This window comes from Amphiprion ocellaris, chromosome 1 (assembly GCF_022539595.1).
Source record: "Amphiprion ocellaris isolate individual 3 ecotype Okinawa chromosome 1, ASM2253959v1, whole genome shotgun sequence".
NCBI lineage: Eukaryota > Metazoa > Chordata > Actinopteri > Pomacentridae > Amphiprion > Amphiprion ocellaris.
Window position 1 is genome coordinate 3,248,189 of NC_072766.1, and position 14,065 is coordinate 3,262,253.

General features: G+C 37.3%; 1 protein-coding gene and 1 long non-coding RNA gene across 2 annotated transcripts in view; both read left to right on the forward strand.

The window, feature by feature from the left end:
* LOC129349619 (uncharacterized) overlaps positions 1–5,320 on the forward strand; it is a 46,754-nt gene extending 41,434 nt beyond the window's left edge. The window contains exon 3 of the long non-coding RNA XR_008602684.1: positions 3,973–5,320. This is a non-coding gene — a long non-coding RNA (uncharacterized LOC129349619). The remainder of the gene's footprint in view (positions 1–3,972) is intronic.
* Positions 5,321–6,093: 773 nt separating this feature from the next.
* cops2 (COP9 signalosome subunit 2) lies at positions 6,094–12,875 on the forward strand. The gene is made up of 13 exons (XM_023265952.3): positions 6,094–6,253; positions 6,729–6,842; positions 6,950–7,027; positions 7,122–7,247; positions 7,345–7,434; positions 7,552–7,629; positions 7,940–8,114; positions 8,199–8,377; positions 8,614–8,666; positions 10,648–10,745; positions 10,850–10,932; positions 11,666–11,724; positions 12,346–12,875. Exons 1-13 carry the CDS (start codon positions 6,200–6,202, stop codon positions 12,488–12,490), a joined length of 1,332 nt encoding a protein of 443 aa, XP_023121720.1. The 5' UTR covers positions 6,094–6,199; the 3' UTR covers positions 12,491–12,875.
* The last annotated feature ends 1,190 nt before the right edge of the window (positions 12,876–14,065 follow it).

The window sequence follows — 14,065 nt, forward strand, 5'->3', positions numbered from 1 at the left end:
AAAAAGACATAAAAGACACAAACGAGACAAAAAATGATGAAAGCAGGAAACAAAATAAACAACAAACACAAACGAGACAAAAAAACCTAAATTACAAAAACGATGCTAATAACAACAAATAAAGTGAAACGTAAAATGACAATAAGACAAGAAACACAAGCACAACATAAAGATAACACAAAATAACAAAAACATAGACAAATGAGAAAGGTCAGACAAAAAAGACAAAGAACAACAAAATCAAGACAAAAAATTACAAAAATGAGACACAAAATGACAAAACAACAATGAACAATCTAGTATTTTACTTTATGATCAAAATAACTTGTCACGGTCAAGAAATTGTTTTGAATTTATAGTTTTACAAATTCACAATCTGCAGTTAATGTCTTCTCTGGAATTTTTACACTTTACAAAGTCGTCCCACGGGCCAGATTGGACCCTCTGAATGGCTGGTTTTGGCCCATGGACCACATGTTTGAAACCGCTGGTATAGAGAAGTATTTTTTTTTTTAGCTAATGTTGCAGTTTTTTCTACAACAAAGTACAGTCGTTGCACCTGCAGTATTTTTGTCAGTCTTTTGTGATCTTCTTTTTTCATGACAGCTGCAAACCAGAGAGAGATGACAGACAGTAAACTGTAAATCAAACTCCAAGAAGATCATTTGTTTCAAGAGAAACAGACCCAGAAGAAGACGATAGTCCACAGATAGCCGGCTTCGTGAGAGCTTCCAGAAATAGGGATGGTATTTCTATATTTACAGTATATGGAAGCTCAAGACACACGCAAGCCTTTCAACAAGAGAAGACTTATACACAGGCAGAGGTTTTATTACTCCACTTCTGACAAGCGCTTTCACAGCCGTGGCTCCTCTGTGCTTGGCTGTCAGCTAAGGACATAAATCACTCTGCTTACTCTGACAGGTCAGCAGTGTGACAACAGAAGGTAAGTTCATTGTTACAGATTCGCTCTGTACGAACCAGCATCTGGTCTGCCTGAGGATTTGACACTGTCAGATGTTAATGAAAGCATCCAGAGGGTCACACCTCTTCTGTCAGGCTCACACTCAATCTGGTCCTGTTTGCTTTGCATGAACGTCAAGTTGGAAACCACCAGTCCCATAGCCTCAGCCTTGGCATGTGAAATATGTAGGGGTGTCTAAATATACCCCGTCTCCTGGTTTGATTTTCTAAACCAAAGTCACAGGGATGAGTTTGCCAGAAGGGAGGGAGAGGACATGAAGCAACGGGGGAGGAGGAGGAGGAAGGAGAGGGCAATAGAGATGATGGGTATTTCACATAGTCCTGTCCTGCACTCTGCATCCTGGACCTGACCTAAAAGCTGGACCGGCTTTTGAGCCACATCTGTTTTTATTTCTATCCGCAAAAGACAATAATAAAAACAGGACTGCTCAGAGCTGTTAGCCTGCCATCCCATTGTCAGGGGGAAGTCACAGCAGTGGGTGTGGGTGGGATATTCCACTGCTCTGTGCTTCTTGGAAAGCTTAAACTGCTTGGACTTGGTGACATGTTTGCAGTTATAAAAAAACAATAAACCCCGTACATATATATGCAGGATGAACTGCTCTGAAAATAAAAGTTAATTAAATTTTAGGAGACAGATGGCACACAAAGCTTAAGAGACACATTTCTTACAGGTTTCATTGAATGCTGGATGTAGAGTCATCATGAAAGAAGTGCTTCATCATGATAGAAAACACAGTTATTTGCAGTAATTTCCTACCTATACTGATAGAAAGCAGTGGTTTTCATATTTCACAGTGCAAATTGAGCTGATAATTTGAGTACTGAACCCAAACCTCCATACCGTGACCCACAAGAGCTCAGTTCAGATCACTCTTGTTAAGCTTGTTTTTGTAGTTTAGAACTGAGTGCAGTTTCTGCACATTAGCAATGGGTCGACTATAGACAGACAGATAGATAGATAGATAGATAGGTAGATAGATAGATAGATAGATAGATAGATAGATAGACAGACAGACAGACAGACAGACAGACAGACAGACAGACAGACAGACAGACAGACAGACAGACAGACAGACAGACAGACAGACAGACAGATAGATAGATAGACTTTAAAAACACTTCTAATTTTAAAATCTATACTGTGTTGTGCCAGGAGTTTGTCCAAAAAGTGTTTACTGGATCGTGTTTTTCTAGCCTCCATACATTTATGATGCACACATATCCCGACACCCTCAAACTGTACCCCACATACCCCACTCAGAGCCCATACCACACACGTCACATAGCGTGTGATGCAGAGGGGCTGCGTGTGGACGCCAGCGACTGTTACAGCCTTTGGAAGTTGGATTTCATCTGAGACAACAACCCCACATGATGGAAGCTGTTGCATAAAATTGAGACATGCTTCTACATACCTTATAAAAATGAAAACAGCAAAAACTTCTAAAAAATAAAAGGAGAAAAACAAACTGGCTAGTCACGCATCTTGCACAAGTTGAGAAGTGAGAGCAGCTATGCAGGCCTGAGGCTAAGTTGTACAAGGTTGGCAGCCGTGCAGGTTCTTAGGGTGTGACTGTGTGTGTGTGCATTTGTGCTAATGTATGAGTAATGATCTACAAGGGAGTTGGCAGCAGGACAACAAGGGTTAGCACCCCCTGCGTGAGCACTTTTAGTGTGAGAGTCATTTGTGCAGAATATATAAGCAGGCTGCCTGCTGAGAAAGGTACATAGGCTTTTGCCCTGCTGGAGATATATTAAAAACTCTTGTGTTATGTTTAAGGAACTGTCAGGAATTAGATTATATTAACTCTATTAAGGTTATTAGGTTCGGCATAAAACAGTTTTTGGCAACCAAAAATTAAACGGCTTCTAAAGCCCAGTGTATACATTGATGCTTAGGGAGTAAGATCACTGTACTAATTTTGTCAAATGATTCATCAACAATTATCGGAAAGGAAAAAAAGCCTGCTTGGAGGTGTTTATAAGGCTTAATACCACACTTTTACATCTCTAAATAAGGTTAGTGGTTTTACATGGCAGGGTTAAACAGAATGAACTTGTGTTTATCGCAAAATCCCCTTGACTCAGTCAGATAAATAAAAAGTCGTTGAAATGGAATTGTAGTAAGCTGAAACTGGGAGGGTCCTTCTTTGCCACCACAGCTGGGACCTGCTCTCTTCAAAGGTTGTCAGTGTTTGAACAGAACAGTCAGTCTGTGGTCATAACGGTGCATTTCAGGTATGTGAAGAAGCCTAATTCCATATAATTTGAGGGGGTTGTGTGGGTGTTGTGATGACAAATCAGGGTGTATTAGTACCACTGTCTCTTTTGTCTCAAACCCACAGCTCTCCTGGCATTGTTGACTCCAATAAAAGAGCGCTGCTTATTTGTTAAGCCTGTGTGCTGATAACCAAGTGCAATTAATGAAATGCTGACAGACGCAGCACACACACACCCCTGCTGCTTGTTTGATGCATCTCACGCATGTAACAAAGGTGTGCACAGACTGTCTCATGCCACCCCACTGAATACACACCCAGGTCACCAGCCCTGAGTAATTACAATCATTTGGTCTCCATGTGAAACCGGTAGACAGCCGCAGCGTGACATTATGTAAAAAATGCAATAACTCTGTCAGTGCAAACATGAAAGATAATACGCTTGTGGAAAGTGCACAGTCTGTGACACGTTTGTACACACACACTCGCACAAGTAATGCTACTCTGGACGTTCTGAATGCTCTTAAAGTTATAAGTGAGCCTGTGAGTACATTCTTCCCTCTCGTATTGGTGTTAGTGATTCATGTCTGGATATTGTAAATATTATGGCCAAACTGACTGCGTAGGATGATGGACTTGAGTTTTTCACCCACACTCATCAGTTTTTTGAAATAAACTTATGACACATAACTCGATGACACACGGGCTGATTGCGTAAATTTTCGGAACAGGAACTTAATCTCTTCGGTAATAAAATCGTTCACAGGGTTGGATGTGGAATGACCCCCAGAGTGAGGCAGAGAGGCTACAGAGGGACGTGATGCTGCCAACGGTCTCTCTGTGTAGCAGCCAAGACCGATGAAGGAGTCACGAAATCCAGTTGACATGAACCTGATTCACAGGGCCGACTGAAATCTGACACGCACAACTGGAATTTATTGGATATTTGCAGCGGTGGAAATGAACAAGAACCCAAGTGCTGTACATAAAGTAAACGCTGAAGTACTTTACACTCACACTGTGTTTCATGGGGACAAATAAAGCACTTTTCTTTCTTTCTTTAACCTGTAAAGTTACTAGCAAAACAACAAAGCATATAATCTTCTTATAAAATATCCTTAGTTATATAATAAAATGTCCAACAGTATGTAAAGTAAGTAAAATTAACTCCAACTAAGTCAATTACAACATGCTGCTTGCAAAAAAATAATGTATAAAGATAATATACTCTTGTTTTTGATGGTTTAATTAAATTTTGCTGGTTAAACTTTGTTTTTTTAAACTTTATTTTTCACCCTTGTGTTGTCCTGCAGGTCACATTGACCCATTTTCAAGTTTGAAAATGTGGAAAAAGTATATCTTCACAGTGAAACTTCTTGATGTCCACATTTTCAACATTTTTGGGAGGGTTTTGAACATTAGTTGGTGGGAAAAAAAATGTTAAAAAAATGTTTCTTTAAGAACATTCACAAAAAATCTACCAAAATCCAGGGAATTTTGCTGGATTATGCAGAAGAATAGGTTTTGGCATCATATATTAGATTACTGGATTGTGTTTTATTATTATGATTATTATTATTGGGTTGTTGCCACTGATGCATAATGGCATAGAAAGGATTATAATATTGTCGGTTGAGGTTAATTCGATCTACTTTATGTTCTAATAACATAAGAATGTGTTGTAAACTGATAATGAAGGTGTGTGTTGTCTAAATCTAGAAAGTAGCTAACCATAGATATCAGACAGGTATTGGAGCAAAACTTTTCCTCTGAAATATGAATGTCTAAAAATGTGTAAAAATTACAGAGAAGACATTAACTGCAGATTGTAAATTTGTAAATCTATAAGTTTTAAATAATTTCCAGACCATGACAAGTTGTTTTGATCATAAAGTAAAATATTGCTCATTGTTCTTTTGTCATTTTGTGTCTCATTTTTGTAATATTTTGTCTTTTTTCATCAAACTTTTGTCATTTGTCTCGTTTTTTTGTCGTTTTGTTTCTCGTTTTTGTCATTTTGTGTTTCCATTTTGTCTCCCTTGTGCTTTTTGTCTTATTTTTGTCATTTTGTGTTTTGCTTTATTTGTTTTGTGTATGGTTTTTGTCGTTTTGTGTTTTTGTCTCACTTGTGCTGTTTGTCTATTTTTTATTTCTTGCTTTTGTCACTTTTTGTCTTGTTTTTGTCATTTGTCCATTTTTTTGTCACTTTATAATTTTTTAATCAAATTTTTTGTCCATTTTGTCATCTTGTTTCTCGCTTTTGTCATTTTTTTATCTTGTTTTTGTCATTTGTCCATTTTTTTGTCGTTTTATAATTTTTTTATCGAATTTTTGTCGCTATTTTGTTTTGTATCATTTGTCTCTTTTTTGTCATTTTGTTTCTCGCTTTTGTCGTTTTTGTCTTGTTTTTGTCATTTGTCCATTTTTTTGTTGTTTCAAAATTTTCTTGTCCAATTTTTTTGGCTGTTTTGTTTTGTATTGTCTGTCTCTTATTTTGTCATTTTTTCTTGCTTTTGTCGTTTTGTGTCTCACTTTTCTCATTTTGTGTCTTATTTTTGTAATCTTTTGTCTTTTTTGTTGGGTTTTTTTGTCCTTTTTTTTAAAAAGTAAAGTAAAATACTACATCATTCAGTTCCAGATACCTGTGACTAAATATTTTGTGCCTTTGTGATCTGTAAATTGTAATGTGTAAATGAGGCTGAATGTTGCTGAAATTTTATTTATTTTTCTTAAGACAATTCCGTTCCACTTGAGATCAAATTGGGCTAAATCTAGCCCCTGAACTAAAATGACTTTGACACCCCTGGTCCGTGGCTTTAACCTACATGCGGGCCTGATGTTCTTCCTGCATCAGACGCGATACAACAGCGCCATCTATGGACGGACCAACGTCTCTGCCTCCAACCGCCCCGAGTCACCACCTCACCGCTGCAAAACACAGCACAGGCCGGACTACTGTCTTTCTCTGAACAAGAACGAGGAACACCATCGAGATGTCTGACATGGAGGACGATTTCATGTGCGACGATGAAGAGGACTACGACCTGGTATTTACAAGTGAACTCGCTCGGCCTGTTTGCGAATTTTCCGCCGTTTGTCCGCTGAGCTGCTAACAGTGAAGCGCCGAAAGTACGGGCTAGCTAACGTTAGCTGTTTAGTTAGCATGGTGGCTAACAGCAGGCTGACAGCGGATGAATAACGTTAGCTTCCTAGCTGGCTAGTTGGTATTAGCTACTATACAGCTTACTAATATTAACAAACGTGAAACATTTGGGGTGACTTGCTTAGAATGCATATGTTTGGTTGTCACTGGATTCACACTGCACGCCTGTAAACCAAGCCACTGGGCTAGTTAGCAAGCCCTGACGTTGGCTAACTTTGCGTTAGCTCATGGCTCGTATTTGCAGAATAATATTCAGTGGCAGTCTGCCATGGTTAGCTTTACTGTTTCTGCTAAACTTATATGTTTGAACTGGATTCCTTGTGTTTTGAACTTTAACGTGTGTATTTGTTTAAACTCAGGAATACTCAGAGGACAGTAATTCCGAGCCAAATGTGGACCTGGAGAACCAGTACTACAACTCCAAAGCCTTGAAGGAGGATGATCCCAAAGCAGCACTTAGCAGTTTCCAGAAGGTGGAGTCGTGCTCCATAAAAACAATCTCTTCTCTGTGTCTGTTTGTGTATCCCATTTGCTTACAAGCTCAATGTTTCCTGGCATGTTTTGATTTTGATGTGTTTAGGTGTTGGAACTAGAAGGAGAGAAAGGAGAATGGGGGTTCAAAGCTCTCAAACAGATGATCAAAATCAACTTTAAGCTGGTATGTTATGTAAAACATCCTGTTCATATTTTAAGCTCATCCCAGCAGACATGAATTCTTAATGAGTTGTTTTCCATGTGTTTCAACCCTTTAGACCAACTTTCCAGAAATGATGAACCGGTACAAGCAGCTCCTTACGTACATCAGAAGTGCAGTCACCAGGAACTACTCGGAGAAGTCCATCAACTCCATTCTGGACTATATCTCTACCTCCAAACAGGTATGGATGGACGCTGTCACATACATATGCTGTGTGCTTGCAGTAGTATGTGTCTGGTGTTTAAAATCTTTCTGAAATGTGCGTCTTGTTTTACTAGATGGACTTGCTGCAAGAGTTCTACGAAACCACACTGGAGGCTTTGAAAGATGCAAAAAATGATCGACTGTGGTTCAAAACCAATACAAAGGTATAGAAGCAGACCTTGTAGACAGACTCCAGCTATTCTAGCATGATCATTTCCTACGAAGGTGATTAAAAACATGATCTTTTATGTTTGTTTGCTCTACTTGTTCATTTCCTGCAGTTGGGGAAGCTGTATTTGGAGAGAGAAGAGTATGGGAAACTACAAAAGATTCTTAGGCAACTTCACCAGTCATGTCAGGTAATTAACTCTACAAATCTAATAGTTTATTTCCTTAATATGGATTAATTTGTCTTCTAGGTCTGACACAATAAAGAGGTTTTATCTTGCAGATATTACGAAATATAGTGTGGCCACTCACTGTAATTTATTTTAAAGAGTATCACTATCTCAGTATATGAATTTGGAGTTGTTGAAGCACCTCTTTCTCAAACATATAGTCACTAATTCCTATATGTGTTTTTCTTTTACATGTATACGTGTAATTAGAAATGACAGCAGTAGTGATTATTCTTGACTGACTTGAGTATTCTATTCTTTTCAACTACAGACAGATGATGGAGAGGATGACCTGAAGAAAGGCACACAGTTGTTGGAGATCTATGCCCTGGAAATCCAAATGTACACAGCTCAGAAAAACAACAAGAAATTGAAAGCCTTGTATGAACAGTCACTCCATATTAAATCTGCCATTCCTCACCCGCTCATAATGGGAGTTATCAGAGGTATGATAATGTTGCTCACTTATTCATAGAATGTGTAATGTCAGAACTCTTTGCTAAATAACTTGTGTTTGTTTGTTTGACCAGAGTGCGGTGGAAAGATGCATTTGAGAGAGGGTGAATTTGAGAAAGCTCACACAGACTTCTTTGAGGCCTTTAAAAACTACGATGAGTCCGGAAGCCCAAGAAGGACAACTTGCCTGAAGTACCTGGTCTTAGCAAACATGCTGATGAAGTCAGGAATAAACCCTTTTGACTCTCAAGAGGTATGAAAGCAATCTCTCTCATATTGAATGTTTGCTTTTAATGACTGGTTATGTAAGAATGTACAGCAGAAAAGAGCAAAGAAGCAGGCTAGCTGGTTGCCAAATAAGTTTATGCAGTTAGAATTTTGATAAAGCACAGCTCAAATATGTCTAACCATAATAATCTCCTGAAAGTATTTTGGGGTTTTGTGCTTAATCAGTGAGCATTTACTCAATTTTTCAATATGTTTCCAAAGGCCAAACCATACAAAAATGACCCAGAGATCCTAGCGATGACAAACTTAGTAAGGTAAGTGCACATTCATTTTTCTGTTGTTTCTATTGTTTTAAACCATTTTACTCCACAGTCTTACTCTGAGATATACTCTCCATTCTTACTCTAAGAATAGCGAGACAGACAGTCATTTAATCCAGAGACTTACATGACAACAAACGTAAATACTCTGAAATGTTTTCCACAGATCATCTGAGTAAATACTTGGTGGTTCACTTCTTTATTGTAGGCTTAGTGTGGTTGAACAGCAGACTTTAAATCTGTCTGATTGTTGCGTGCACTTTGTTGTTGCTCACTTTATTGCTAAACATCAGTATGTCATTGTAAGAGAGAACAAGCTTTCAACTAGATAAAAGGTGAGGTTTAATTTGGCTGTGACAATGAATTCTCTAGAATTCTATGTACTATTCAAGTGCACGTTAGGTTTGTACTGAAGTGCACTTAGCACAACAGGCGTGGTACGTGTGACTGTGCTTAGTTTGTATCCTGTATCTTAAGTTTTTCTGGTGCTCAAAACTATACAAATGGACCCAGATTGCTTACAGTGACAAATCTTGCCTTGTTTTAAATGCATAGTGATCTCTTTTGCCCAGATATGCTTAGTTTATGGCTTTGAGTTGTATTTCATCCATGCAGTTGCAGTTGTGTGCATTATGTTCACTTATTTCAGTGGATATCTTTTATCAGGGGTGTTTAAATCATTTTAGTTCAGGGGCCACATTCAGCCCAATTTGATCTCCAGTGGGCCGGACCAATAAAATCACTGCGTAATAGCCTATAAATAACGAGAACTCCAATTTTTTCCTTTGTTTTAGTGCAAAAAAGTACATTCTGAAAATGTTCACATGAAAGGAATTATCTTTCTACAAAACATGAACGACCTGAAATTTCTTTAAAAAATAAGTTCAATTTCAGCAACATTATGCCTCAGTTCATCATTTACGCATTATATTTTACAATTCAGAGTATCTACAAAGGCACAGAACATTTAGTCACAGGTATCTGGAACTTTTACTTTATGATCAAAATGACAGAAGTCAGACAAAAACAAGACAAAAACAACAAAAACAAGACAAACAACAAAACAAGACTAAATATTACAAAAATGAGACATAAAATGGCAAAAGCGAGAAAAAATGAGACAAATGACATGAAACAAAACAAAAAGAGACAAAAAATTTGATTAAAAAATTACAAAGCGACAAAAAATGGACAAACAAGAAAAAAAGACAAATAATTGCACAGACAACACAAGCGAGACAAAAAATACAAAATGACAAAAATGATACACAACATGACAAAAATCAGACAAAAAAGACAAAGCAACAAAAACAAGACAAAATATTACAAAAATGAGACACAAAGCGACACAAGAACAATGAGAAATCTAGTATTTTACTTTATGATCAAAACAACTTGTCATGGTCTAGAAATTATTAGAAATTTACAGTTTTACAAATCCACAGTCTGCAGTTAATGTCTTCTCTGTAATTTTTACTTTTCAAAGTTGTCCCACAGACCGGATTGGACCCTCTGGAGGGCCGGTTTTGGCCCGTGGGCCACATGTTTGACACCCTTGCCTTATATATTTTCCTCTTACACATTGATACATTATGAGTATTATTGTTCTTCTCAATTTGATAAACAGTTCTCTGTCAACATTTGCATACATTTCACAGTATTTATATAAATTATAGAGCATGACTATTGTCTTCCTTAAACCTTAAGTAGTCCTCTGTTTCCTTGTTTGCTCATTTTTGTCCCCATGTTTACCTAAATAACAGGCATTGTCTCGGTTTTGCATGTATTTATTTCAAATTTTTATTACATAAACAAGAAACCAACAACGCACACCCAAAACTGTAATAAGAATAGTGTTTACATGGAAGTGTTGTATTTTGGAATGTGTTTGACAGCTGTCAGGATGACAGTTTTTGTGTGGGTCATGGAGACACAATGTATATGGTACAACAACAGCGACTGTTTTCCCTTTCAGCGCCTACCAGAACAATGACATCACCGAATTTGAGAAAATCTTGAAAACAAATCACAGTAACATAATGGACGACCCCTTCATTAGAGAGCACATAGAGGGTGAGTGGAGAACGTGGCATCAGTGCACACGCACGGCAAAATGTGTTGGGAAAAACACTGTAATTTTTTAAAAGTGTAGCTGATTGTGTGATACTGTGTTGCAGAGCTTCTGAGGAACATTAGAACTCAAGTACTTATCAAACTCATCAAACCATACACAAGAATACACATCCCTTTCATTTCTAAGGTAAGTCCTTTACAGTGACTTTATGTGGTCATAAATTAATGTCGATTAAAGCCCATTCGGTCATTTCTGTGAGGGTATAATTGGAATGAAAACACAAAGATTAGCGCACATTTTCTGAACGCTTGTGCCAAAGTAAAATCTGACATTACAAGATGTGATCTGGTTTTGTAGGGCTAACAGTTTGGTTGTAGAGGTAGGGCTCCTAAAGGCTCTACTGATTTGCTTAATTAGCCTGTAATACAAATGAATGAAATAAAATTTAAGCATCAACATAAATCATACCATCTACCATGAAAAACAACATATACATTCATATAATCTGTTTCTAGAAAGTGTAGCTGTTCCAGAATAATTGGTTTAATGACATGAATCTGAAATATAAATCTCTGAATTCATATTTCCTAATTTCTTCTTGTTTTTTTTGTTTGTTTGTTTTATAATTTACCCGTAAAAGGGTGTGTCTTACTTAAAATGACAGTAACTAGAGTAGAGGAGCTAAAAAGCAAAGACATAATGACGTTACTCTCGTTAAACATGATATTCGTCACCAGTGCTGCTTTGCATTTTTGTTAATGGCTTTCCAACCCCTGCTGTTTGTTATTGGTTTGCATATTTGCATGATGCTTTGCCCACAGCTCTTTTGAAATCTGCGCACGCTTTAATGTTAAATCATCCGAGCTGACATGCAGGTTGACAGACGTGAGGATAAGTGTTTGTCTCTCATGTGTTTCAGGAGCTGAACATTGACGTGTGCGATGTGGAAAGTTTGCTGGTTCAGTGCATCTTGGATAAGTAAGTTCGTCACTGACGTGCGTGCCCAGTAATAAAACACAAAATAGCTCCCTTCCTGTAAAGAGTTGCGTTTCCTCATAGTTTGCATCCTTTGGCCCTTCAGGGAGTCAGGCGGTATGATTTCACAGTGTGTTATGTCTTGTGCTCAGTCGATAATCTAACTGTAATGGAGATATGCTGTTTGCAGTTTCATAACCCAGCTCTACTGGTTCACTGACATAAATGATTTTGCACGACACGACAACACGAGATTACAATAACTTGTTATTAAATTGTTTTTTCATTGTTGTCATTGTGCTCTTTCATAATAAACATGTCACTCATCTGAAAGCATAGGTGGAAAGGCAAAGCCAAAATAATGTTGTTTTTTTAGTTAAATACAGACTCCAGTGTTTAAAGAAAATTTAACACTCCATGATTGCCTTGGTGATATTTTATTTTATTTATTGTTGCTTTTACTGCGTTATGCTAAAGTACAATTTGCAGAATTAATTGCTAAAATGGCATTTCAAAGCTGAACTACAAGAGCTCGACTGAAGTGTTTCTTGAAACTGGACTCATTTGTGAAGCCCCAGTAGTTTTGAATATTTTTTTATCATAAAACTTTTTTTTTTTTCACAGCACAATCCACGGACGAATCGACCAGGTGAACCAGCTACTAGAACTGGACTACCAGAAAAGAGGAGGGGCTCGCTACACAGCTTTAGACAAATGGACAAATCAGCTGAACTCTCTGAACCAAGCCATTGTTAGCAAGCTCACATGATGGCATGTAAACATCAAGAGACGAGGAAAATGGCATGTTTGAAGACATCCATTAAGTTGCTTCTGTGCTTCTTCAAGTATATCCTCTGAGACAAGATACACAGCACAGATTTTTGAGAATGCATCAATTTCAAGAAGACTCGCCAGAACCCCGAGAACGTGTTCAAAGTGTGTTGTTTTGTCCCAATGACAGGAATTCACTGACACTTATTTTTGTTTTTCATGTTCCTGATTGGCAGATCCTTCCATGTGCAACACACAAATGCTTCAGTTGTTTAAAAAAACAAAAAAAAAGTCCAAATGTGTATGAAAGCGTGTACACAGTATTTTAATGTATACTGTTGCCTGTTGGTAATAAACAGATTTCTCTCAGCACTAAAAAAGGATTGAGCTGCCTTTGACTGGCTGCAGTTTGACCTGGGCTGAATGTGGAGTCAAATAAATGATTTTAAATCGTCATAAATGACACATAGACATATCTTTCTTTGATTGGAGTCTACTTGTGGAAGGTATTTCTGTGTGCTCATGATGTGCAGGGTCAATATATAATTGCAGGACTTTTTGTAACGTAGTTGACAGGTATATTTGACATTTTTGCTGTTTTCAGTAGAGATGGCTCTTTTTAGAGACCCGGTTGTCCCAAAGGAGCCGGCTCTTTCAGCTCCCAACGGCTCCTAATGCAGTATTATTTCTAGCCTCATATTTTAGCCTAACCAGGCAACTATGAATGATTTGTGTATTGATAAACCCTTTTGCATTCAGTGTTTTTATGAGAAGCCTCATAATTGCCTCATTTTGTGCATTTCTGTTACAAAAGCAGGCATTCTTACTTTTAATATTTTAATCAAACTTTTTTTGCACAAAAACCCACCAAGTTCTGCACATAAACTCACAGCAAAACCAGAAAACAAAATTCACAGCTGAAATTTAAGATCAAGGGCATTTCTTGTTGGGATTATTTTAAAATATCGGTGCCATATGTGCATCTGTGTCACCACGAAAACAAACAGTATTCAGAGATCTCGGTGTTGTTTTGTAAATCCATTAGCAACTAACCAGGACACAAAAACGTGTGATTATTTGTCTTTAAAATACATTTCTGCATGTCTTTAGAAGCACAACAGTCCACAATCTTTTACTAAGCTCATTTTATTATTGTTTAGCTAATTAGAAGATGGTTGTTATTAAATTCAGACGGTTATTTAGTTGACATTTTAGTGATACCCAGTCATTTTTTTATTAAGTGATTGTTTCGATAATAAATAGTTACGGAATTTGTAAAAGATGTGAATGAACATAAAACATATTTTTTTTTACTTTTAATAAAAATGTATGCAAGATATATCCCATGGACTTCAAAAATCCCTCAATTATGTATTGACCCGTAGGATAATTACAAAAGGACTAATTTCTTCATTTTAGGTATAAAAAGCATCCATAAATCTGCCTACCACAAGTTCCTAAAACCCAAATTAATATCTTTAAATAGCCTGTTTTGTTCAACCAACAGTCCAAGATGATTAATTTCTCATCAAACAAGATGCAAAACATAAAAAAATCCCAGCTGAAATTTAGG